The 25,145-nt window shown below is 42.2% G+C and overlaps 1 protein-coding gene across 11 annotated transcripts in view; it reads right to left on the bottom strand.

Annotated features, from left to right (window-relative positions):
• LOC311585628 (zinc finger protein 120-like) overlaps window positions 1-25,145 on the bottom strand; it is a gene marked incomplete at its 3' end in the record, with an annotated part of 49,129 nt that overhangs the window by 21,867 nt on the left and 2,117 nt on the right. For 6 of the 11 annotated variants that reach the window (XR_014775281.1, XR_014775282.1, XR_014775283.1 and 3 more), the window contains exons 2-4: window positions 4,483-4,649; window positions 554-680; window positions 301-352 (exon numbers count right to left, since the gene is read on the bottom strand). Coding sequence is in view for 7 of the 11 variants with exons in the window: in XM_084761066.1 (XP_084617192.1) it covers window positions 301-352; window positions 554-680; window positions 4,483-4,503 (200 nt within the window). Of the gene's footprint in view, window positions 1-296; window positions 353-553; window positions 681-4,482; window positions 4,650-7,131; window positions 7,257-25,145 lie in introns of those variants that run through there. The other 5 variants (XR_014775280.1, XM_084761067.1, XM_084761063.1 and 2 more) reach the window with 4 other exon arrangements.

Raw genomic sequence — 25,145 nt, forward strand, 5'->3', positions numbered from 1 at the left:
GAGATACATGGATTTGTGAGAATGTAACGATGAGTAATACACTTAGCATAGTGCTTTTTTGTTTGTTTGTTTGTTTAGTTTTTCGAGACAGGGTCTCTCTTTTAGCCCTGGCTGTCCTGGACTCGCTTTATAGACCAGGCTGGCCTCGAACTCACAGCGATCTGCCTGCCTCTGCCTCTCAAGTCCTGGGATTAAGGTGTGTGCCACCATGCCCAGCAGGGTGGTGCTTTTTTACACTGTTCCTTTACTTGAAAACTTCTGGGATACATTAAAATTACTTCAGAGGCATATTCGAATTACCTTCCATTTCTTCTAGAATGTTCTTCAATATTATGGTCTTCCCAATTGTACCCTAAAATATGTACCAGAAAAATATAATATATTATTGGAATTTAGGCAAAATTTAACTTACTATCTTCAGTGAACCTTACAACAATGCCTAATTTATTCACCTCATTCTTCCTCCTTCTCAATTGAAATTATAGAAGAGCATCAATAACAACAACAACTGTTGTCCCCTTGTTTTAAAAAGTCAACAAAAATTCAGTGTTACCTATGGCGGTGAGGTTCTTGTAGGTCTCCAGCATCACATCTCTGTAGAGTCTCTTCTGGGAAGGATCCAGCAAAGCCCACTCTTCTTGGGTGAAGTTCACATGCACATCATCATAGGTCACTGCATCCTAAAATAACCCATCCAGGTGAACAGCAGAAAGCACGACAGTGAGAACACTGCAACTGTACACTCCACTGACAATATGTTCACATCATTCTGGTGCTTCCCTGACTTATTTCCTCACACAGAAGTTCTGACGTAACCACCAAGTCATTTTAGAAGGAAACTGAATGATGAGGTTCACCTCTGTCATTCCTGCACCCTTTGAGTAGGAGACAGCCTTGCAAGAGAAATGCTGACTGACAGACATAAAGAGAGAGAGACAAGTAAATAAATGAACAGTACTGAAAAAGCACCAAAGAAGTTGTATGAATGATTACTAACTATATAAAAGATGGGTAAATGTAATGTGAAGGAATTATTTTTTTAAATATGGGCAAGCACCAGGCATGGTGGTGCATGTCTTTTATTAATCCCAGCACTCGGGAGGCAGAGGCAGGTGGGTTGCTGTGAGTTCGAGGTCAGCCTGGTCTACAAAGTGAGTCCAGGACAGTCAAGCCTACACAGAGAAACCCTGTTTAAAAAAAAAAACCAAACAAACCACCACCAACAACAACAATCAGATTTCAAGTTTCATACGTGGATATGGATGAAGATCAGCACAATAGCATATGCTTGACATGTACAATAACCTACAGACCAGGCCCATCAGCCAATGTATAAAAACAAAAACTGCCAAGCATAGTGGCCAACACTTAATCACAGCACTCTGGAGTCAGAGTCAGGTGGACCTCTAAGTCCAAGGCCTCCCTGGACTACATACATACATATGTAGCCAGGGCTACATACTAAACATTTTCTTCAAGAACAAAACTAAAAATACTCAAAAAGCCGGGCGTGGTGGCACACGCCTTTAATCCCAGCACTCGGGAGCAGAGGCAGGCGGATCACTGTGAGTTCGAGGCCAGCCTGGTCTACAAAGTGAGTCCAAGATGGCCAAGGCTACACAGAGAAACCCTGTCTCGAAAAACAAACAAACAAACAAAAAGCCAAAAACTAAAAAGAAAAAACAAACAAACAAACAAAACAAAAAAACAGAAAAAAAAAACCCACCTAAAATGCCAAAACATCAGGCTAGCAAAACAGCTTAGCACTGAATAATACTTGCTTCTCCTCTATGTTATGTGATGTAGGACAGAGTCTATAAGGGAGAAGGCATGACAGCATGAGAAGGAATCTGAACCATCAGTTCCAACCACAACACAAGGAACAGAAAATGGGTAGAGTCCACAGACACTCAACTCCAATCCCCAATAAACCATCTAAAAAGGTTCCTCTTACAAAAGCTTCTGCAAGCTCCACAAAGAAATACTGGAAGAAGAGACAAGCACTCAAAGACGTCCTCCTAAGTGGGAGCCTTTGATTCGATCCACTTCATTCTCACCTTGGTCACTATAGGCTCATGGCCATCCCATGATCAAAAATGCATTTGGTCTGACACCAATGATCCTAATTGTCTGCAACAGCGCATACACTGTTCAAACGTCCAAAGTCTCTTTCAATACTCAAGACAATCTCTTGACTGTCACATCTTGTAAAATCAGAATACAAGTTATAACTTTCCACCATACAAGGGCACAGAATAAACCTTCCCATAAAGAGGAATGTGAACATAGTGAGGGTAATTGGACCAAGGCAAGAAACCCAGCAGGGCAAACAACCAATCCTGTAGCTGTGTCTCAGACAGGACTGAGACGGCCAATTACTACAGCTTCTCACACATCTCTCGGTTTGGTTACTTCCACTACCATATGTATTGTTCCATGGTGTCTCATAGCTTAGATATCTCAACATCTTGTGCTTCCAAAGGCAACTCAGACTTCGGCCTCACAGCTTCACGCAAGCTTCAAGTGTTCTCAGTGGGCTCCAACTCTGGCAAACATGGATGGCTGGAACAGTGCTGAACTAAATCCGCAGAGGAAAAATACAGTTTTACATCTTCCTTGTTTCCAGAACCAGTACATCATAAGTGATCCTGCCAAGTTTGGCTTCTAAAATTGAGATGGACCCTGCCATACTTGGAACCGCACTTGCAGCAACTTTTGTATAAAGTTCCTTCCTGGGACTAAGAATCAGTTTGCCTACTCTGTTAACTAATAGAAGGCTTAGCAGGAGGCAGTGTTTCTCCTTGGGCACCTCTTAGGCTTTGAATCCAGAGCAAGGGCCTTCTTTTTAATGGTGATGATCTTCTTGGAAATTCCTGTCTGTTTCAGCACTTGACTGCTATCTGAAACCACCCAGTGCTGTTTTTCTCTACAGTCACAGACTGCATTTATTTCTGCCTCACTTGTTGCTTTTTTCCACCTTAGTCCTGAATGAGTCACTAGTACCAACCACTCAACAGATTCAATATTCCTTCTAAGAAAACAGCATATTATTTTTTAATTCTGACTTACTCAATTTCTCATTGCATGGGCACAGTAAGATTTTGGGCCAAAATACCACACAAATGACCTCTAGCTAAATTTTTCATGGAGTGTGTTTTCCACTGAAATCCCATGACCTCGACTTCCGCTGTCTGCATCACTCTCACCGCTCTGATCATCTAGGTCCTACAAGAACAGCCAGTTAAGTGGGCTGGAGAGATGGCTCAGTGGTTAAGAGCACTGTCTGCTATTCCAAAGGACCCGGGTTCAACTCCTATCACCCACATGGCAGCTCACAACTGTCTGTAATTCCAGTTCTAAGGGATCTGACACCCCCATACCAATGCACATAAAATAAAATTAAATAAATTATATAAAAAAGAACAGCTGATTAAGCTCCATGTACAGATTTCTATGCCTTTTCCCATCTAAGGTCCTGTTATTTTCTACATTCCTCCAAACACTATGAGGTTCTGTCCAGCAGCAAAATAAATTTCTTTCGCACCATTTTTTGTTCTAGGTTGCTACTTTGATGCTGTGATTGAATCCTCTAACCAAAAGCATCCCAGAAACGAACAGGTTTACTTGGTTACACGGTCCTGTCAGATCATGGTCCCTCATTTTAGGAGTTTGGCCTAGAAATGAAAGCTCCGATTAAAGTAAGGCCCAAACCATGGGCAAATACTGTTTCCTGGCTTGCTGTTTAGCTTTGTCATGGTCTCATGTTCAGCTAGCTCTCGTATTCAGCCCGGGCCCACTTGCTTAGGTATATTGCCACGCTCGGTGGAAGACTCTTCCCACACCAATCATCAATATACCCAAGCTCTCACAGATAGCAACCAGTCAGTCTGATGAAGGCATGCCCTCCCCGGGGGCTCCCTCAGATCACTCTAAAATGTTGACAACTTAAGCTAATTAGGACAAAAAGACAATAATGTATGAGAAACCTTTTTGAACCCCCAAACCAATGTGTTAGCCGTATCAATCACTTAAGTAGCAAAAACCCAGAGTGGACACGACCCTGAGCCACCTGAGGAGAGAGAAGGCAGGAGCTGGGGAGCCAGACTAAGAGCCCAAGATGCTAAAGGGGTGATGAAGAAGACCAGGTAATCAAAGTGGGGGGATTGGATAAGGAAAAGCAGCTGGGAGAAGGGCAGCTCAACCCCTGGGCTAGAGGGCAGGGTCTTCCAGCCATACCTTTTAACTGGCAGGGACTCAGGGATGCTGAAAGGACCTGGTAGCCAATTCTGCTTTGATTTGCTAAATAGGCACCTCAGCCATTTGTCCCAAAGTCTGAGATGTAACAGTAGGAAGGAATGGGAAGGTTGGAATGACTGAATTATAATCTCATAAATTATTTTAAAATGCTGAAAAAGACTCTACGGTCCAGTGTTCTCCAGGGAGTAGACATATGTACTACAGCACATCAATTATGAATCATACCTGTTCTCTCAGGTTCTGCATTTTCAGACAGAAAAAATAACATTCCTGTTAGGCACAGCCACACCAGCTTGTCGAGATCTTCTGTGTTGTTTGAACTAGTGTAACTACAGTAATTTGGTTTCTAGAAATAACTTCAATTCCATATCCAGATTCTTGATTTCCCTGGTCTGTCAATAAAAAAAAAAAATTAAAATTACATTAAAAAAAAATGCCAGTTTGGACTTGTATTGATTGTCTATAGTTGATTACCTGACTACTCACAGCTAAGGCCAAGTACTGTCAAAGCAGGAAACCTCTCACTTTTCTTCTCCTCCACCCCTTTCTGTGCTGTGACCACACCAGCTTCAAAGTTGGTTGGTGCACTTTACACAGGTCCCTCTTTGTAATCCCCCCACATAGCCATGGAGGTCAGAGGACACTCATTCCCTGCCTGCAGACACTTCCAGGCACTGGGCAGCAGAGGCAGGATAAAGTGTTCAAAGCAATTATCAATTACAGAGCTACAGAAGATATTGCTTTAAACAAAAACAAATAATCAAAGCACTTGAGAAAAAAGAATGAGCTTCTTAGTGTCTCAGAAACATTGGAGAATAAAAGCAAATACAGGATTAGAGCAGTGATGCATGAAAGAAAATAAAATTTGAAAGTAGTACCAACAATTGACACTTGAAAAACATAAATATAATTGAAAAAAACACACATGTATACTGACTTTGAAAGAGGAGGCCCTTCCCTCATAGAGGGTAATGGCATTAATAAGACAGTGACCGACCTTGCCTCTATGTACACTGTTAGCTGCTGAGATCGTCAACCTGACACACAGAGCTACAGCCGCTGGCCTGTGTCTCCACCATCTCAGCTGACTTAGCTATGATAAGGAGGACAGTCCCTGAGTTGGATATTCTATATTCATTGGCTCCATCCAACCTCCCCAAACTGTACATCCAGTAATCCTGTCTGTCTGCATTCGTTTGCTTGAATTAGTACATGCAGAGGAATTTTAAAAAATCACTTAATCTTCCACAATCAATCTTTCTTCATAACGGTGACTCCAGCAGCTGACTCTCTGAAACTGTAGTCTGTGATCTGGCTACTGCCTACCCTCTTTCACCCTGCAGAGTACACAGTAAGCTGTTCCTCGTGGGTCTGGTCTGAAGGCAGAAGCCCTGCTCCACACACACATCCTCAAATGAGGAATTCTGAAATTGTTGTGGTACAGTCCTTGAATTTAGGAATTTAAAAACTTTAATTCAGAGAGAAGCAAGGTCAGTGCTCTGAGGAACAACAGACTCAGGGTGACCTGAGTCTATAAAGCTTGTCTTACAAACTTTTTTTGTTTTTTGTTTTGTTTTGTTTTTTTCCCTGAGAGTTTCTCTGTATAGCCTAACGGGGCAAAGCTGTCCTGGACTTGCTTTCTAGACCAGGCTGGCCTTGAACTCACAGAGATCCACCTGCCTCTGCCTCCCAAGTGCTGAGATTACAGGCGTGCATCACCATGACCGGCCCTAGAAAATTTTTCTAAAAGGCTTAAGATGCAACTCTTCTGGAATTAATGTCTTTCAGGGAGAAATCACTCCACGCACAATTTAAAAGGTTAATTAAGAAAAATCTCTTCGGACTGGAGAGATGGCTCAGAGGTTAAGAGCACTGGCTGCTCTTTCAGAGGTCCTGAGTTCAATTCCCAGCAACCACATGGTGGCTCACAACCATCTGTAATATAATCTAATGCCCTCTTCTGGCCTGCGGGTATACATGAAGCTGTATACATAATAATTAATAAACACATCTTTAAAAAAAAAAAGAAAAAGAAAGAAAAATATCTCCAATAGTAGCATGTATCCAGCTCTGACTATTGCTAAAGGAGGAGCTAGTCTAGAACAGATTTTGCATTCCATATATGCTGTCATCCTTAGGTCTCTTTTTGGTTCAGGCCCCACATTATATTTTGAACAATTTAAATATGGACTGGAGATTGCACATCTAGCCCCTAACGGGGCAAAGATGTTCCTAGAATTATTTCTTAAGTACACCACTGCCCTAATGACGTCAGATCGCTCTTCAGTGGATAATCCCGGTGAGCAAACCTGTGTATCCTAGCACGCTAATCTCTAACAGGCCTGGTCAGCACGCTACTTACCTGTGGGGTGTTTTAGAGGCAGTCCTCCCTTAGTTATAACTACTTGGTCTGACTTCCTAGCTCCTAAGCATTGGTAAATCCTTTACATCATCAATTCTACACTTTTACATCACAGCTTAATACTGCAGCGCTATTCAACACAGGATATGCCATTTACAACCTCCACAAAATTAACTCCACATGAATCTTACTCCTGAATGTTAAAGGCAAAGGGCGGAACGTGTAGAAGACACCACACAAATTAGGCCTCACCGAGTTTGGCATCCTGCCAAGGATGCTAGTACATTCAAGCCACTGCTGCAAATGCTCTGTAATAACGCAGCCACCATAGCGAAGTTATTCAGACACCACTGCCACGTTCACAGCGTGGCTACAAGGGACCTCACTTGTGGCTGCCTGTTCCCAACTAGGCCCAGGAATGACCAGACACCAGCTCCCCCTTTTCAGCCTCCCGCTCCACCAGTTTGGGGGCGGCAGCCATACAATCACCATGTTGAGACTTTGGAACTCACCCGAACTCCGTTCACAGCACCCAGCGGCTGTTCTCAGACCTCATTACAAGAACCACTCAAGCCTGCTCAACTACGGAGAAGAACCTGAACCGTGACTCCCGGAAGAACCCTCCTCCTCTTCTGATTGGAGGATTCTCCTGATTGGCCCTGGTTGGCCAGCGAGTCTTGCGTGACATGAGCACCTCCCGAAGGGTTAGAGTGTTCAGAAGGGACAAGGCACAGTGGTTCCTGGTCCGGGCTTCCATTCCAGGGCCATACTTTTTCCATGTCTACAGAGATTTATATTTCAGTAGCACCTGTGCCTGCCCTTCAATAGCCTACCCAGCACTCAGTAGGCACGTCCCTCTTATTTATTTATTTATTTATTTGGATTTTTCGATACTGGGTTTCTTTTATAGTCCTGGCTGTCCTGGACTCACTTTGTAGACCCGGCTGGCCTCAAACTCAGAGATCCCCTTGCCTCCGCCTCTCAAGTGCTGGGATTATAGGCGTGCATCACCACGCCCGGCCGGCACTTGCCTTTTTTTCTCCTGGAATCAAGGTGGATAGCTTGCACAGCCCATTATTCAACTTGAAATGGAGGGAACAATCTGTCCGCAGTTGGAAGGTGGTCAAGGACATTAACAGTTAACAAGAGATTTTAGGAAACAAAATGAGATTTTTGTGTTGTGACTTCACGCTGATGTTAGGGAAACTGCAGCTACATTACACCAGGTAGGTCTGCCGCAACCCTGGGAGAAAATCAGGAAACAGAAAACAAACACCTTAGAGCACTCCTGAGAGCCAGTACTTCTTCCTCAGTGGGAGGGTGAAAAACAAAACAAAACAAAACAAAACAAAACCAAACAGCTGGGCGGTGATGGCCCACACCTTTAATCCTAGCACTTGGCAGGCAGGGGTGGGCAGATCTCTGAATTCGAGGCCAGCCTGGTTTACAGAGCAAGTTCCAGGACAGCTACAGCTGTTCCACAGAGAAACCCTGTCTCAAAAAACCAAATCAAAACAAAGCGAGCAAAGTCAACGAGCCAAACAGACAAACAAAACAAGAACCCCCAGCTGCCTTAGTAAGGGCTCTCTAGATAAGCATAATGGACAGAACGAATCTATGTATGTAGAAAGTGCATTTATGGTGGATCACGCCTTTAAGCCCAGCACTCGGGAGGCAGAGGCAGATGGATCGGCTGTGAGTTTGTTGGACCCTGGCCCAAAATGTTGGACCCTGGGAGTCCAATTCGGGAAGGGGATCGCCTCGAGAGACCACTCAAGTCACACCAGCTGAGAGGTATAGGTAAAATTTATTACTGACACACCAGAAGTCCCAATTGTCGACGTGTCAGGGTCCCTCAGCACTCAGGAGGCGAAGGACCCCGAGTAGCTGTTACAGGCTAGTTTTAAAGGCAAAAACCACAAAGCAGGTGGGGTTGCTTATCACTGGAATCCATATGGATATTAGGACATCTGGCCTGGGGAACTTCTTGTGAGGACGTCTGATATCTGTAAATTTGTATGTAACTATTCTGGGAATTAGGGTGGAACTCTTGAGGTTAGCAGTTCCAAGAACTGGGAGAAGCCTCTGGGGTCAGAAGTTTAGGTTTTACAGTTTCTCAAGTTCAAGGGCAGCTTGGTCTACAAAGCAAGTCCAGGACAGTCAAGGTTACACAGAGAAACACTGTCTTGAAAAGCAAAAAAAAAAAAAGAAAAAAAAAAAAAAAAGAAAAAAAGTATTTACAAGATCCAACAGTTATTGTCTACCAACGGAAAGCTGAAAAAGCAAATAGCTGTTCAGACCCTGTGACTGGATGTCTCAGCTGGTCTTCTGTGTATACCAGAATTCCAAAGGGGTCGGCTCTAATACCAGTTAAAACAACAACAACTTGCTATCCACAGCTCTGGCAAACAGAAAAAGAGAAAGAGCTACTATCTTCAATGTCCTTTATATGTGTAGGCTACAACCAGAAATGTGGCTTAGTTTACAGGGAGATCTTATCACCTCTAAAGATCCAGGTGTTTTTTTTTTTGTTTTGTTTTGTTTTTTGTTTTTTGAGGCAGCGTTTCTCTATGTAGCTTTGGCTGCCTTGGGCTCTCTTTGTAGACCAGGCTGGCCTTGAACTCACAGCGATCTGTCTGTCCCTGCCTCCTGAGTACTAGGATTAAAGTGCTTTACCACGGCCGGCTTAAGATCCAGATTAAAGAAGGGTTTTCCTACTTCGAAAGCTATAACTTAAAAACTCCCTCACAGTAGCCAACCATTTGTGATTTAGAGAATTCAACTAGTGTAACTACTGTAATTAGGTTTTACTGTAAGTTCAGTTCTTTATCCTCATTCTATATTGCCTGGTCTGGAGACCAGAAAAATGGCCACTCAGGACATTTATTGATTATCTAAAATTCATTACCTCACTTTACATTGTTAATGTCAACTACGGTCAAAGCAGGAACGCCTTCTCCCTCCTTCTAGTCCATCTCTTTCGGTGCTGTGACTACAAAAACTTCACTATTGGTCAGTGTGCTCACTGTTTACACAGGTCTCTCTGTATTTGTAAGTCCCCAATAAAAGCCAGAGAGCTCGGTGGACACTCATTCACTGGTCTACTTTTCCTTCTCACTGACCAGTAAAGGCCCGGCCTGGAAGCAGTTGTAGGACAATCTTCCCAGCACTGGGCAGCAGAGGCAAGACTGGGTGTTCAAACTAATTCTTAATTATGTAGCATGAAGCAGCCCTGGGCTCTAGGGGACATTGCTCTATACAGAAATAATCAACAACACAACTTGGGGAAATGGAAAGAAATTCTTAATGATTTGGAAACATTGGGGAATACAAACATATAAGAGATTACAGCTGTGATGCATTTAAAGAAAATCACATTTAAAGACTGAAACCAATAAGTGATGTTTCAAAAAGATACATATAATTGAAACATACATAGCTATAATGATTTTGAAAAAGAGCGAGCCTTTCCCTCGTATAAGGAATGTCATTGATAATCCCAGCACTTGGAAGGCTGAGTTAGGTGGATCTCTGTGAGTTTGAGGCCAGCCTGGTCTACAGAGAGATTCCAGGACAGCCAGACCTACATTCAGAGAAAGCTTATTTCAGAAAACAAACAAAAATAATAGCAAAAGGTATTCCTTAACGTTGCCGCTATGTGCAATGTTAGCTGCTGAGGTTTATAACCTCACACACACACACACACACACACAGCTACAGCCTTTGGCCTATGTCTTAAATTTGTCAGCTGGCTTAATGATGTCAAGGAGGATTGCAAACATCTCCATAGGACAATCCCTTAATTGGAAATTCAATATTCAGTGGCTCAATCTAACCTCCCCAAATTGCACATCTACTTATCTGATCTGTCTTCATTCATATAACATGAATTAATACATGCAGGAAAATTACAAAACCTCTCAACCTGCCACAGTCAGCTCTTTTTTCATAATGGTTGCTCCAGAAGCTGACTGCCTACCCTGTTTCCCTTGCAGTGCACACAATAAGCTATTCCTCCAATTCTGGTCCCAGGACAGAAACTATGCTCCACATGCAAAGCCTGTGCTGGGCTAGAGGTCTGTGTTAATGTCTCAATATAAAATGAATTCCAAATATTTGCCTTTTTTAATAATTTAGTCTTGAGATTATACTATACCATAACTCCTTTCTGTTCCCTCAAAATACTCCCATTGCGCCTCACAGCTGTTCATGAATATAATGTCTCTTCATTAATCTCTTGTTAGTACATATGTATGTGCCAAATGTCACATCAAGCATTTTTAGGATTTGTCAGTAAAAAGCTTAAATGAATAAAATAATACATTAAAACAGACTATAGATAAAACATGGGGGAAAACAATAAAGTGACCAAAGCTTAAAATAGCAATAGCAATAAGGTAAATGGCATACTCTCTATTCCAAAAGATGGTGTGGCTGTGCACACACCCATAATACACTGCAGCTAACCAGTGTGAAACTGAATCTTCTTCACACGCTTGGTAACTGTTTATCTCTGCAATATTTATTATGTGTGGACTGCTGTCAGTTAACACAAAACCATCCTGCCACTACCACTGAGGCCCGGAGGTAACTGTTTGACAGCAGCTTGTATTATGCTTTAGAAATTATCCTTGAACTGAGAAACCAAAAAAGTGTGGCGATCGTCTGTCAAGATATCAAACCCATGAAGAGCTTTTCCCAACCCCTGAGAAATCTTTTGGAAAGCTCTATCATGTCTTAAACTCTTTTACTAAAATTTCATAGCAATGGTGAACTTTACTCAAGTAGCTAAGGAAATCGCTGAGCAATCTCAAATGCCATCCTCTTCTGGCTCTTCTTCGTATCCCGCCACCTGCTGTCTGTAAGGTCCAAAGGGACTCATAAACAGCAGTGCTGCTACAGCTGAGAGCCCAGGAGAGCCTCTGCCAGGGAAACAGGACTGCTGTGCATATACTTTTACATATAAGAATAAGAAAATGATGGATACCAGGCAGCAGAGATTATGTTGTAGAGGAGTTTATTAAATGAGCATGGGGGAGAAGGAAAGGCCAAGGGGTACCCCAGAGAGAGAGAAAGAGGGAGAAGAGAGAGGAAGAGGAAGAGAGGTAAGAGAGAGGGGAAGTAGAGAGAGCAAGACGAAGAGTGAGAGAGACCACTAAGAGGGTTTATTCTTTTAGATGGTCCTGGGCAGGGCCACGCCCCTGTGACAGGTAGGCAGTGACGTCACAAGGTAGGCAGACTGAAGCAGAATGCTAACATATACAGATATCAAAACTCTGCATTCCTCAGGAATTTGTGGAGTGGATTTCCGTCTGTTTAGAAAAGTCCCTTTTTCCGGTTTCCACCCCAAAGGGGTCCATGAGAAGACCCAACAGCCTACAAGAGACCAATACCCATGCTAAATCCCAGGCTGCCCTGGACCGCCTTCATCCCACTGCAACCTGTCCCCATAAAACTGATATGGCTTTTACAACCAGTTACAGTTCTCTGCCATGCAGAGACATGCAACAGTTTCTTTTGCCAAATGAACTTTTCTTTCTTCCCATAAAGTGGTCTAAGTCAGTGATTTTACTGACCTTTCCTGTGCTTTGCATTGTTGCTAAGAATTCCTTCAGGTACTAGGACGGAAACTTGGAACTTGGCCAGGGAACCCAATGTGTCTGTCTGTCTGTTTATGACTAATTGTCTGTATACAGTGTCTGTCTGTCTGTCTGTCCATGTACTTATATATTTATATCTGTATGTTTACATATATGTGGACGAATGGTGCCTTTGGGAGCTCCCTTGTTTTGTCTTTTAATTATATGTGTGCATGTGTGTGTGAGGTTAATAAAACTCCGCTTGCTTTGCCTGCCAAATGTGCATATGTCTTTACGTGCTTCTAAGTTTTTAATAAATTTAGTAAGAGATAAGCAGTCCAGAGTATTTTATCTATCAGCCTGCTTAATTAGGGTCTCTAGCTCCCAGCAAGCTGCGGTTCACTGCTAGTCTTTAAGTTAAAAGGAATTAAGGTTTTTCTTTTTACAACCCCTTGTTATTTACAGCAGGAAACTGCCAGGGCTGTGGCAGCTTGTGCTCTGAGTTAAAAGAGCCACCTGGCTTAGTTGATTAGGACCTCCTGCTATTAAACAACAAAAGGTTTTAGCTAGAGAGCTGTTTTGGCCGTAGGAGAGCCAGCAGGCTTTGATAGAGCAAACAATTAAGACTCCCGCCCCTGATTCTGAGAGTTCACATTTCAATTCGGATACCTCTCTTTTCTTTTAGAGGCTCTCCCCAAGACCAGTGGACCCTGGAAGTTTAAGAGTTAAAGTGGATGTACAGAGAGAAGAAGCCACAACCAGCAGCCACTACCGGCTTAGAAGATTAAGAGTTAAAGTATAGAAACAAAACGACCAGCTGGTCATCGCTCATGATGTGAGTCTGAATGGCTCTCAATTCTCTATTCTATGTCTCTAAGCTCCAAATAAACACTTGCTCCTATAAGTTGCCTTGGCCACGGTATCATACAAAGCAATAGGAAAATAACTAAGACCAAAGAAGCCGGTGCCAGGAGCAGTGCCTCATATAAATGTCTAAGAAGAGGGAATCTTAATTGAGAAATTACCTAATAAGATTGACCTGCTGTGTAGGGAATTGTCTTGATTAATCATTGAATTTTTAGGGCACAGATAACTGGGACAATGCCACCTTTAAGCTATCTGTCCTGGTTATATAAGAAAGCAGGCTAGGAAAATTATGAGGTCCACGCTAGTAAGCAGCACACTAATATGGTTCCTGCTTCGGCTCTTGCCTTCAGTTTCCTCCCTGCTTTAGTTCCCTCCCTGATTTTCTCCGTAATTGACTATTACAGGGAAATTCCACATGTCATGAATTTTTTTCCTGCACAAGTCGCTTTTCATCCTTCACCTACCACTGCAACGGTAGCGAACTAAATCACTTTCCAAGTTGAGTATCACTGGAAAGTGTCTCTTTTGGTTGAGATGGTCAGGCTAGGTGAGTAGCACTCATCACACATGGGTCTTCCCAGGAGGCTCCTAATTCTTTGTATGCCCAGTCTTGCACAGCACAGAAGATACATAAGACTTTGAAAGAAACCGTCTAAGAAAATTATTCCCCTATTTCACATGCAAAAAAATTCAGGATTGTTTTACTTCTGTGTTTTTATAAATGGACATGTAATGGAATATGTTTGAATACAACTGTCCGTAATAAGTGAATCATCAGTAGTTTTTAAGAGTGGAAAAACTAGGGCTGGAGAGATGGCTCAGTGGTTAAGAGCACTGTCTGCTCTTGCAGAGGTTCTGAGTTCAGTTCCCAGCAACCACATGATGGTTCACAACCATCTATAATGTGACCTAATGTGCACTGTATACATAATAAATAAACAAACAAATAAATTTTTAAAAAAAGAGTGGAAAAACTGGGACTGAACAAGCATCTGGATTCAGGCACCGATTTTAGATTGCCAGAAGCTTGGTAGCTGAATAGTTAAAAGAGTGCAAAGGTCAAGTCAAGGAGATTCCTGGGTGAGCAAGGCATTCCCTGGGCTGTGCTACCCCACTGTGAGTTACATTAACATACTGACTTCCCCTCCTGTGCACATTATCCCTGGAATCTCCTCACTAACATACACATTTGCTTCCTTAAAGGGTTTCTGCCTGGCATTTTGACACATAGCAAAACACTACCCTATATATATCTGCATTTAACTATTAAGTTTTTAAATTAAAAAAAAAACAGAATGAGTTTTTTGATGATTTATTCAACATGATTTGATTGCTATCAGCCTTCAGAACTCTTTCTATTAACTAGGCCCATTTCCTACTTAAATTGTACCATTCCTTTTTAAACCCATCCTGACCAACTTGTTAATTACTATGTTTCCAAGTAGGTTTTTATGTTAATGACTTAACCTTTCAGTCGGCTCTAAACCAAATTAATCATGGAAATCTGCTCTTTAGTGAAGGAAACTGAGGTGGGTGGGGGGGTTGTATCTGAGCAAGCAGGGTGGTGCAGGGGACTGGCAAAAGTGCCCTGTGTCTGTTCCAACAGAAGTCTGTGGAGTCTATTAGCATGACCAGGCTCCCTCAGTTCCTTCCCTTAAGCCACACCTCAGCTCACAGGCACCCGTCTTCAAGGTGAGGCAGGTTGGGTAAGGCTACTACAATAAAACCGTGTTTCAACAAAAACAAAACAAAACAAAAAATCAAACTGATTATATTTCAGCCTTACCCTGTTGATCACAATATATATCCTGTTTTTGACTCTCCTAAGACCATTCAATAACTATAATTCTGTGTTATAATAAAACATGATTTTTAAAAGAAAATTGTGTTGTTTCCACTAGGCCAAAAATATTTATTACTCAAGCAAATTACTGAAATACAAATATTAGTACATTTAATTCTGTGCCACGTTTTCAACTCCCTTTGTTAAAAATGTCATAGAGTAAGCAGCTTTATTTTAAGAAGGGTGTCATAAGCAAGAAGGGAGATACGCAAAGTATGATGGAAGTTATATTTTATTATGCAGAAGGTCATCAGACAAGGTTCAGACTCCCAATTCCTAACTATGGTCCTCAGCCTTTTTTTCCAATCCTGCTCACCTCCGTGGCTTTATCTTAGTGATGTCAGGCCCAATCTGTATCAAGTGTCTCTGATTTGACGGCCTGGATCCTGGGGGAGACTCCAGCTAGAGGGCAGATCACGGTGGTGTCTCTCCAGATGTGCAGAGCAGAGCATTCCTCTTGGTCTCTGCTTATATACTGTCCAGTGGGTGTCATGGGGATGTAGGACTGTGTCTGGTTATCTTAAGTGAGGGATGTCACTGAGTTCTGATTATCAGGGGCAGCCTTGTATGTAGTGCGGATCCTGACTAAACTATTTTTACATATCTAAAGGACATTTTTTAAAAACTGTGCTCATTAAATTCCATCCCCTGGTTCTTGAGATGTAAACAGTGATGATGAGGATCACATACAAGAATTATTAACAAATGCACAACAATTTCTGGCCACAACAGGAAAAGGAGGAAAGCATCCAATAAATATTCCAATCACTAATAAACAAATAAATGCAGAAAAATAAATCTCAGGTACTAAAGCATACACTTATTATACAAAGTAATAAAAACAATATATCACAGGATATTGCCACGATTCCTGTGGTATATACCTATTTTCTCAAATTTATAGTTTCTCTAGGTTTGTTAGTACCAAGTTGAAAACATACTCAGAAATAAAAGCAATGCAACCACTTTCAAACAAAAATATTGTAAAGTTGGCCGGGCGTGGTGGCGCACGCCTTTAATTGCAGCACTTGGGAGGCAGAGGCAGGAGGATCGCTGTGAGTTTGAAGCCAGCCTGGTCTACAAAGTGAGTCTAGGACAGCCAAGGCTACACAGAGAAACCCTGTCTCAAACAAAACAAAACAAAACAACCAAACAAATTGTAAAGCAGGGCATAGCAGGGTTGGGAGTATAGGACTCTGAGGTAAAGAAACCATTAGCATCACATAATCCTAATTTGATCAAGGTCAAGTAGGAGCATATGGGTCATGGCTGTGGGCCAGGGATTTCTTCTTTTATTAAGAAAAAGAGCAACTAGGAGGCCAGCAAGCTTGGTAATTAGCTTCCAGTGTTGTTTCTCAGTTTTGTGTAGGCTAATATGATGAAAAAGCAAACGATGACTAGAAAGCATGAGGAAGTCTAGTGAATCTCCTGAGACGGTCATCTCAGGGCTGAAGACCAATGCATACAGAACATCTCTATTTGCAAAAATGGCAATGACTTGGTGGAGTAGAACTATGAACCTGGAATAGAATATTCCTGTCTTGAGATGTCACCATGGAGATGATACATCTCCTGAAGATTTTGCAACAACAAAAAAGACTCAAACGAAAAAGCTGGACATGGTGGTGCATGCCTTTAATCCCGGCACTTGAGAGGCAGAGTCTACAAAGTCTACAAAGTGAGACCCAAGGTCACACAGAGAAGCCCTGTCTTAGAAAAACCTTTAAAAAATAAATAAAGATTTTTCTTTCTTTTTTTTTTTTTTGAGACAAGGTTTCTCTACGTAGCCTTGGCTGTCCTAGACTTGCTGTGTAGACCAGGCTGGCCTCGAACTCATGAGGATCCCTTGCCTCTGCCTCTCAAGTGCTGGAATTAAAGGTGCGCCACCACGCCTAGCCAAAAAGGTTTTTCAATTGTGGTTTGCACAGATGTGTCTAATGGAATCATACACAGCCGGTTTGTTCCTTCTCGTATGACAGTAGCCTCTGAAGCTCATTCTCATAGTTCTAAAGTGATGTTTATTAAGCAAACCCAATATAATCATAAGAAATGTACAAGCTAAAAGGCATATAAAGTACACAGAAAGCCAAAAGCTCTCCTTTATCTACTGGAATAAGCCCCACATGGGGAAGCAAGTTTAATCAAATCTAATATCCTATCAACATAAAGAATATATTTTTAAACTTGACAACTTTATGGATATAGACAATCATGTCCACTGTGAGTATAGCTGAAAAATGTTGGATTCTGTCAATTAGTCCTCCGAGAGTCTTAATATTCCCAGAAATTTCATAATGCATTGACTGTAATTGTGGAGTATTAGAGGAGAGAACAATGAAGACTCCACTGCCAAGGTCTGTGAGTTGGTTTGCCAAGACCAAAGGGGTCAGCTATGATATTTGAAGCTCACTGGACAGAGGGTGGGTGGCCACAAAGTTGTTGGCTTCAAGTGGTTTGTTCCTGTGGGTAGTAGACATCCGCTCTATTAGGCCAGCAAGTCCACGGGGGTATAACAAATCCATTCCCAAGTTTCCTAGGCAACAGGTGTGTGTGATAAGCTGACACTGCATTGTCATATACACCAAGTGTACATCCATGCTCATACCAAGAGGTTTTCCTTGAGTCCTGTAGTCTTGTAGACTGCCATTTCTATCTGAAATCCTGTAGAAAACAGCTGAGACAGGTCTGTCTCTACTCCTTGAAAAGCCAGTCTTGCTTGGATACATTTTTTTTCTTTGTTCCTCTGCATATATTGTAGCAGATAATTTTGAAAGATTTGCGTGGCTCCAGCTAGGATCTTTAAAATTTCAGCTTATACACTTGTTATTGTCTGCCAATGACTGGTTTAATAAATTTAGTTCCAGATAAGGCCTTTAATCAGTTTATTAGTAGTAGCTAGTCCACCAGACAAGGTGTTAATAGCCAATGTTTGTTGTTCAGTAAGATTTCTGATGTTTGGCATATCTATATTAATGTCCAAAAGAAAATGCTCTGCCAGCTCTAAGCAAGGAGCCAACCAACGTAGCTCCAGCAACCATCCATGGTAAAGGTTTTCTTGCAGCAAATCTGTTTTCTGAGGAGTGAAAGATGACTGGTATTCTCCTTAATTCAGGCTCAGAGCAAGGTTTTTCAAGCGGAAGGTGAGTGGGATCTTCTGGATCCTAGATGTAACTTTAGGTATTGCAGGTAGGCCAAGGTCAGGCACCATCACAGGCACTCTGGTACCCATTGGTGTGGAAGTAGAGGGTTGACAAATTCTGTCTTGTAGTGAGTGGGCTGTGAAGAATTTGTAGGTCTCATCCCATCCTTCTCTATGGATGACGCAAGGTGTTAGGCTACCTTCACCGTTTCCATAGGATTTCCACATTATTGGAAAGACATCTGTCCCATCAAATTGGGATCCTTTGTACAGAGTTCTTGCTTATGATATATTTGGTCCAGGCTTATGGGCCACAAAGTCTCCAATGCTCCATTTCTTGAGCTGTGGTAGTGGAAGAATCATGTAGAAAAAATATGGAAGTCCTGGGTACATATGTTTCCAAAGTTCTAGTTAGGAAAGATCCATACTTGCAGTTTTCCACACATACACACAATACAGTCACATTTAGCCTATTCAATTGTGCGCATAGTCCAATAAGTGAATTTGGGCATTTGGAACCATATTGTGGTGGTATTGTATTTCAAGAGAGAAGATGCTTCCATGGTGTTCTACTATCAGTGTCTGGGTCAAACAAAGGTCTAGTTCTGACAAAGCATAGGTTCACATGGGTTTGTTGTGGTTGGTGTTGATGTGTCCTCAGTCAAGTAGCCTGGCTCCTCATTTTGGTCCCAACCTGGATAATCGTATACATCCTCATTTGCATTCCCAGCAGTTTTATTATAGTAGTAGGAAAACTGTTCATCTGCCATATGTATGGGTCAAAGAATGCTGAGAAGTTTGCATTTGCTACTATTTCACAGTAAGACATGGAGTCTTCCATGTCTGGCAACTCAAATCTTATTCTCTTCTGTTCTTTTTTGTTAGGTGGAAGCATGGTTTGAGATATTTCTCTCCAGTGGAAGTTGTAGATGGCTGGTGTTACTGTAATATTTCTCTAATTGGCATTTTTCATCTCCCTCTTGGCATTGGTGACTACAGCTCTCAAAATTGGTGCTAAATGGTTGTGAGCCTTACTATATCCATCATAATAGCTATACTAAACTGTATTTGCAATAGTTTGAAAATGAGCATATTGAAAACAGAATGCGTTCCTGGTGTGAATGCTTGTAAATTAAAAGTGTGAGTCAAAGTACCTTTCTTTCTTTTTTTGTTTTCGTTTGGTTTGGTTTTTTTTGAGACAGGGTTTCCTGTGTAGCCTTGGCTGTCCTGGACTCTCTTTGTAGACCAGTCTGGCCTGGAACTCATGGTGATCTACCTGCTACTGCCTCCCAAATGCTGGGATTAAAGGCGTGAGCCAGCACGCCCGAAAGTGTGAGTCAAATCAATGTTTTTCTCCCAAAGATACTTTGGGTTAGGTTATTTTATCAGCTTAACAAAATTGAGACTATATAACTGTCCTGTGTATTACTCAAAATTTAAAGATCCTGGACATCAATTTGTGGACATCTACAACATCTCCTACTAAAACATACTTTTAATAGTGATCCCTGACATATAATTTGGAGTCATCCTCCACATTACTAATGGATAATTTCCTTACTACTCTCTAGAGCTTTTTAGTTCTGCTACCTGTGACTAGGATAGTTGGGTTGGTGGAACTGACTGGATTGACCAGACTGACGCCAAGTGACAAGAATATATATAAAGGTGTAGACATGATATTATTTGGTAAAGTCTATGAAATAGGACTTGGTTATACGTTTGGATGAATGAGATTGTAGACATTAGTATTTTCTCAATATGATAATCAATTCAAAATTGTTGTTGGAAAACCAGGCATGGTGGTGCATGCCTTTTATCCCATCACTCAGGAAGTAGAGGCAGGAGGATCACTGTGAGTTCAAGGCCAGTTTGGTCTACAAAGTGAGTCTAGGACAGCCAAGGCTACATAGAGAAACCTTGTCTCAAAAAAACCCAAAAAACCAACCAAACAAAAATTGTTCCTGGAGCCGGGCGTGGTGGCGTACGCCTTTAATCCCAGCACTTGGGAGGCAGAGGCAGGTGGATCTCTGTGAGTTCAAGGCCAGCCTGGTCTACAAAGTGAGTCCAGGACAGCCAAGGCTACACAGAGAGACTCTGTCTCGAAAAACCAAAAAAAAAAAAAAAAAAAAAAAAAAAAAAAAAAAAAACCCAAAAAAATTGTTCCTGGAAAAAAATGAGGAAAGCCTTGATTATACTGTAAAATGCCTGAATAAGTAACAAAGAAGTTCGTAAGAAATAAAACATTTAACAGTAATTTCTCCTAGAAAATGGTACTGATTCTAGACATCAAAATGGACATTATTTCTAATGTCACATTTATTTATTTATAGTTGGGATGAGACACTGGCCACTACTTCTTTTGCACTGGAGATCCTTGCTATTGAAACAAGCCCCTTTTCAAAAATCCACACAAATGGGTTTAATGATAACCACTGAAAACAATTTGATCTTGATAACAAAGGCAAGATGCCTTCCTCCTCTCCAGAACATTTTGGCCACCATGTAAGGTGAACAAGTACTTAAAGTAACCTAGTTACAAAATCCTATTACACTCAGACTCTCTTCCTAGAACAGAAGAGAAATGGTTCAGGCGTCACTAATATAGAGCTTCTTGATCCATTAGCATGAAAAGTAGTGAAATTCCAAATTCCATGTTCACATTGTAAGTAATCTGTTCCTGGGGTCCATATAACTTGTAGAGGGATTGCAATCCCCAATACCATTCTACTTTTTTGTTCACCCATGGGTAGAGTAACATTGTCATTGCCCTGTCTGAAGTTTATAGGAAGGATTTCCCCATTTGATATAACACTCATATGCTACGCTTAGATGAGTGTTAGCATTGCTTCCTCCGTGATACTAGTAGGAAGAGAGAAGGCAAGGGAGGTCATCCTGAGCTTAGTATTGATTGTAAATTGACTTGGAATTGACTGGATCACAGAGTACATTCAAAATGACCTTAGCAGAACACACCAGCCTGCCCTAAGTCATTGTCACTTCTGGAATACAGGAAGCAGACACTCACCTACTGGTACCACAGTGGGACTCTACCTCCCTGCAAAAGCTCAACTCCTTGGTACAATATTAATCTTTCTCCTTAAAGTGAGCCAGAGTCTTTCCCACCCATGGGCCCTGGAGGCTCCTGTGGAACCCTGCAGACTGCATCCCTTTTGTAGCTTTTCAACTGTTTTTGAAGAAATGGCCTGTCTCCACGATGAGTCTTTTCTTCCTTAATGTGTTTTGAATGCCTTGATTCATAATAGCCTTAGTTCTCTGACTGTTACACGAGAACAAGGACTTTGTGTTCATCTCACCTGTGTTCCTAGGTCATTGTCACTGAAATTTGGCCCCAAAATTAACTTTTCTGTTTTGAATGTGAAATATTTTCCACAGGGGAACCCTGGACCCCAAGTTGGCAACGTTATGCAGCTGTGCAGCTTTTATGAAATGGAGCCTCCTTTTAGAAATGCATTGCTGTGGAGTTCTCAAGTTTTACATCTATTGGAAACTTCTATTTGTTCTCTGATTCCTGATTGTAGGCCTAATTCCCTACCTAGACTTTCAATACTCCCCAAATCTTTCCCACCATAATGGAATATTTCCCCCTGGAACTAACTATAAGCTATAATATAACTTCCATTCCTTACTTCATATATTGTCAGTTATTTTGTTGATGCAAAGATCACAGTAACAATTTTCTCATGGTCCCTTGGAAAGTATGTTTTTGTGTGACTAATTTTTTTTTTTTTTTTAAGATTTTTCCAGATAGGGTTTCTCTGTGTAACAGCCCTGACTGTCCTAGACTCGATTTGTAGGCCAGGCTGGCCTTGAACTCACAAGTTAATCACCAGTGCAGGGAATAAAGGTGTTCTCCAACACGCCTGGCTTCTTTTTTTTTTTTACGTTTTAGATTTTTTTTTAAATTTTATGTATATTTAATTAATTGGTTTTTTCCCAGATAGGGTTTCTCTATGTAGCCTTGGCTGTCCTGGAACTCACTTTGTAGACCAGGCTGGCCTTGAATTCACAGTGATCCTGTCTCTGCCTTTTGGGATTAACGGCGTGCACCACCCCACCCGGCTGAATTTTATTATTGTATGCTTGTTTTGTTTCATGTGTGTCTGTGAGCCACACTTGCTGGTGCTTGAGAAGCCTCCATTTGGGTGCTGGGAATCGAACCTGGGTCCTTGCAAGAACAACAAGTACTCTTAACCACTGAGCCAAATCTCCAGTCCCGTGACTAATTTTTAAATCTAAATGTCGGGTCTCATAGGCCAACCTCTCATTGCTATACTCAGCCAAGTCATGGCCAGGTACCAGCTTACACCAGTGATTAAGCTTTATGGTTAATCGTGGAATTGTACTTAGAGACATTTTTGAGCTCTCACGTGAGTGCTAGACATGGAACCTGGGACTGTACAAAGAGGAGCAAGTGCTCTCACCCACTGCACAGTCTCTCCAAGCACTCTAACCTACTTTTAAGTAAGTGAATTAGAATACCATACACGGAAGACTGGAACTAGGAGGACCGTGGGGGCATCATTTGACAAAGCTGCAGGAATGTGCTGAGCTGGCTGTGTGTGCTGCATCTGACAGGGCTGGAGCAGTGGAAATAGCTAAGTCTTTTGGAGTCCAGCAAATTCATCATGATTTCAAGATGCCGGACATGGAGCTACAAGATTTGATGTTTGCCCTGCTGGATTTTGGTCTTGATTTGGTCTGTTCATCCCTTACTATGCTTTGGTTCTTTCATTGTGGAACAGGAGTGCTCATTCCATAGCACTGTGTGTTGCAAACACAGCAGCCTCACTTAAGGACAAGGCAGCATGTACTCACTGTCTATGAGTTGGAGAAACAGAGCGCAGTTAAATGAGAACAGCATCACAGAGCCATGTATTTCCATGCTTGTTTCCCAGGTGATGGAACTGTTTGGGAAGGATTAGAGGGATGGCCGTTTTACATCTGTGTGCCATGGGAGTGGGCTCTGAAGCTTCAAAAGACTCAGGCCACGCCCAGCGTGCTGTCTAACTCCTGTTTGAGGGTCACAACGTGAGCTCTCAGCTTTTCCTTCTCCCATGTGTTTACTTGGCCACCATGGACTCTAACTCTCTGGAACTACAAGCCCAGTTTAATGCTTTCTTTTATAAACTGCTGTGGAAGGATGTTTTCAACACAGCAATAGAGAGGTAACTATACAGGACTATCCTGTGGAAGATCCAAAAGATGAATAATAAGAGCATCAGTAGCAAGCAAAACACCTTCAGGTGAAAATCTAAGGCTGGACCAGTATGACCTATAGATTTTCATCTAACCTAAAAAAATAAGTGTATGTTCTGTATCCTTACCAGCTTATTTTCTGCCAATGTAACAGGTTCACTTAAGGGCAACTTTCTTCATTTTCTCTATTTAATGTCCTTGAAAATGACAGAGGAGGGGGGTTGGAGAGATGGCTCAGAGGTTAAGAGCAGTGGCTACTCTCCTAAAGGTCCTGAGTTCAATTCCCACAACCATATGGTGGCTCACAATCATCTATAATGTGATCTGGTTCCCTCTTCTGGCGTGCAGGTGTACATGCAGGCAAAACACTATACATAATGAATAAATCTTAAAAAAAAAAAAAAAAGAAAGAAAGAAAAGAAAAAAGAAAATGACAGGGGAAGAACATCAAAGCCCTTTACAAGGGCTTCCTGTGGCAGGTGCACAGCTGAAGATGTATTTGTCATCTGTGCCAGCTTCCTGGGCTCCTCAAGCTGGATGGTGGGTACAGGTGAGGCAGATTGGCCTTCCCTTCAGCACTACTTTTAACCAAGGCAGACAGATCTGACCTCTCTGTTGCAGGAATGGCTGAGGGAGGGAAGCCCATTCGCTGGTAAAAACCAAACACACTTTGCTGAGAAACTGCTATATGAGTCTGGGATTCTCCCGTGAGAAACACTGACAGGCATCTTCCTCTCAGGGGACTGCTCACACAGCTGTGGGAGATAGGCATCAGTGAAATGATTTCATGGGGGTTCTGCGGAGATGGCTCTGGAGATACAGAGTTTGCTGTACAAGCAGTGTTTGGACTCACAGAACCCAGGTCACAGATGGTCAGGAGGGGATGGAGAGATGGATCAGCGGTTTAGAGCACTGGCTGTTCTCGCAGAGGACCCGAGTTCAGGTCTCAGCACCCACATTGGCACTCACAACTGTCTGTACATCTAATTTCATAGGAGGTGATGCCCTATTTAACCTGTGGGCATTGCACATGATAGACACACATGGAGGCCAAACAGGGACATAAATTAACAAATTATTAAAAATGAAAATAAGAGAAGGGATGGTGGCCATCTGTAATTCAAGCACCTGGGAGACAGAGACGGGATCCCTCGGCAAGCTGGCTCGCTAGACAAACTGGAGAGCTTCGTGTTCAGCAAGAGATGCTGTCTTAGATCAAAGTGGAGCACAACAGAGGAAGACGCTCAATGTCAGTCTCTGCCCTCCACATGCACAAGCACACGAGTGCACCTGCACAGACACTGTGCCCATGTGCAGAACATACAAGTACACTGTGTGTGCGTGCGCGCGAGCGTGCGTGCAAAAACTAACAACTTAACATCCCTATTTTATAGGGCCAGGGAAATAGACAGGTACTCTTCATGCAAGCACCAGGACCTGTGTTTCATCCCTAACATCATGTAAAAGCTAGGCATGGTGGCATGTGCTAGTAACATCAGTACCAGGGGAGCAGACACAGGAGGGTCCCTGGGCCCCAATGAGAGACTCATTTCTTTTTCTTTTTAAATCTTTGTTTGCTTGTTTGGTTTGGTTTTCTTTGTTTGTTTCTTTTTCAAGACAGGGTTTCTCTGTGTAACAGCCCTGGCAGTCTGGGAGTCACTTTGTAGTCCAGGCTGCCCTTGAACTTAAAGAGATCCACCTGTCTCTGCCTCCCGAGTGCTGGGATTAAAGGCCTGTGGCACAACACCGGGTTCTTGTTTTTCAAGATAGGGTTTCCTCCATCAGCCCTGGCTGTCCTGGGACTGGCTGGGTACAGCAAGCTGGCCTTAAAATCACAGGGATTCCCCTGCTTCTGCCTTCTAAGTGCTGGGATTAAAA

This window comes from Acomys minous (assembly GCF_964271855.1).
Source record: "Acomys minous genome assembly, chromosome: 16".
Lineage (NCBI taxonomy): Eukaryota > Metazoa > Chordata > Mammalia > Rodentia > Muridae > Acomys > Acomys minous.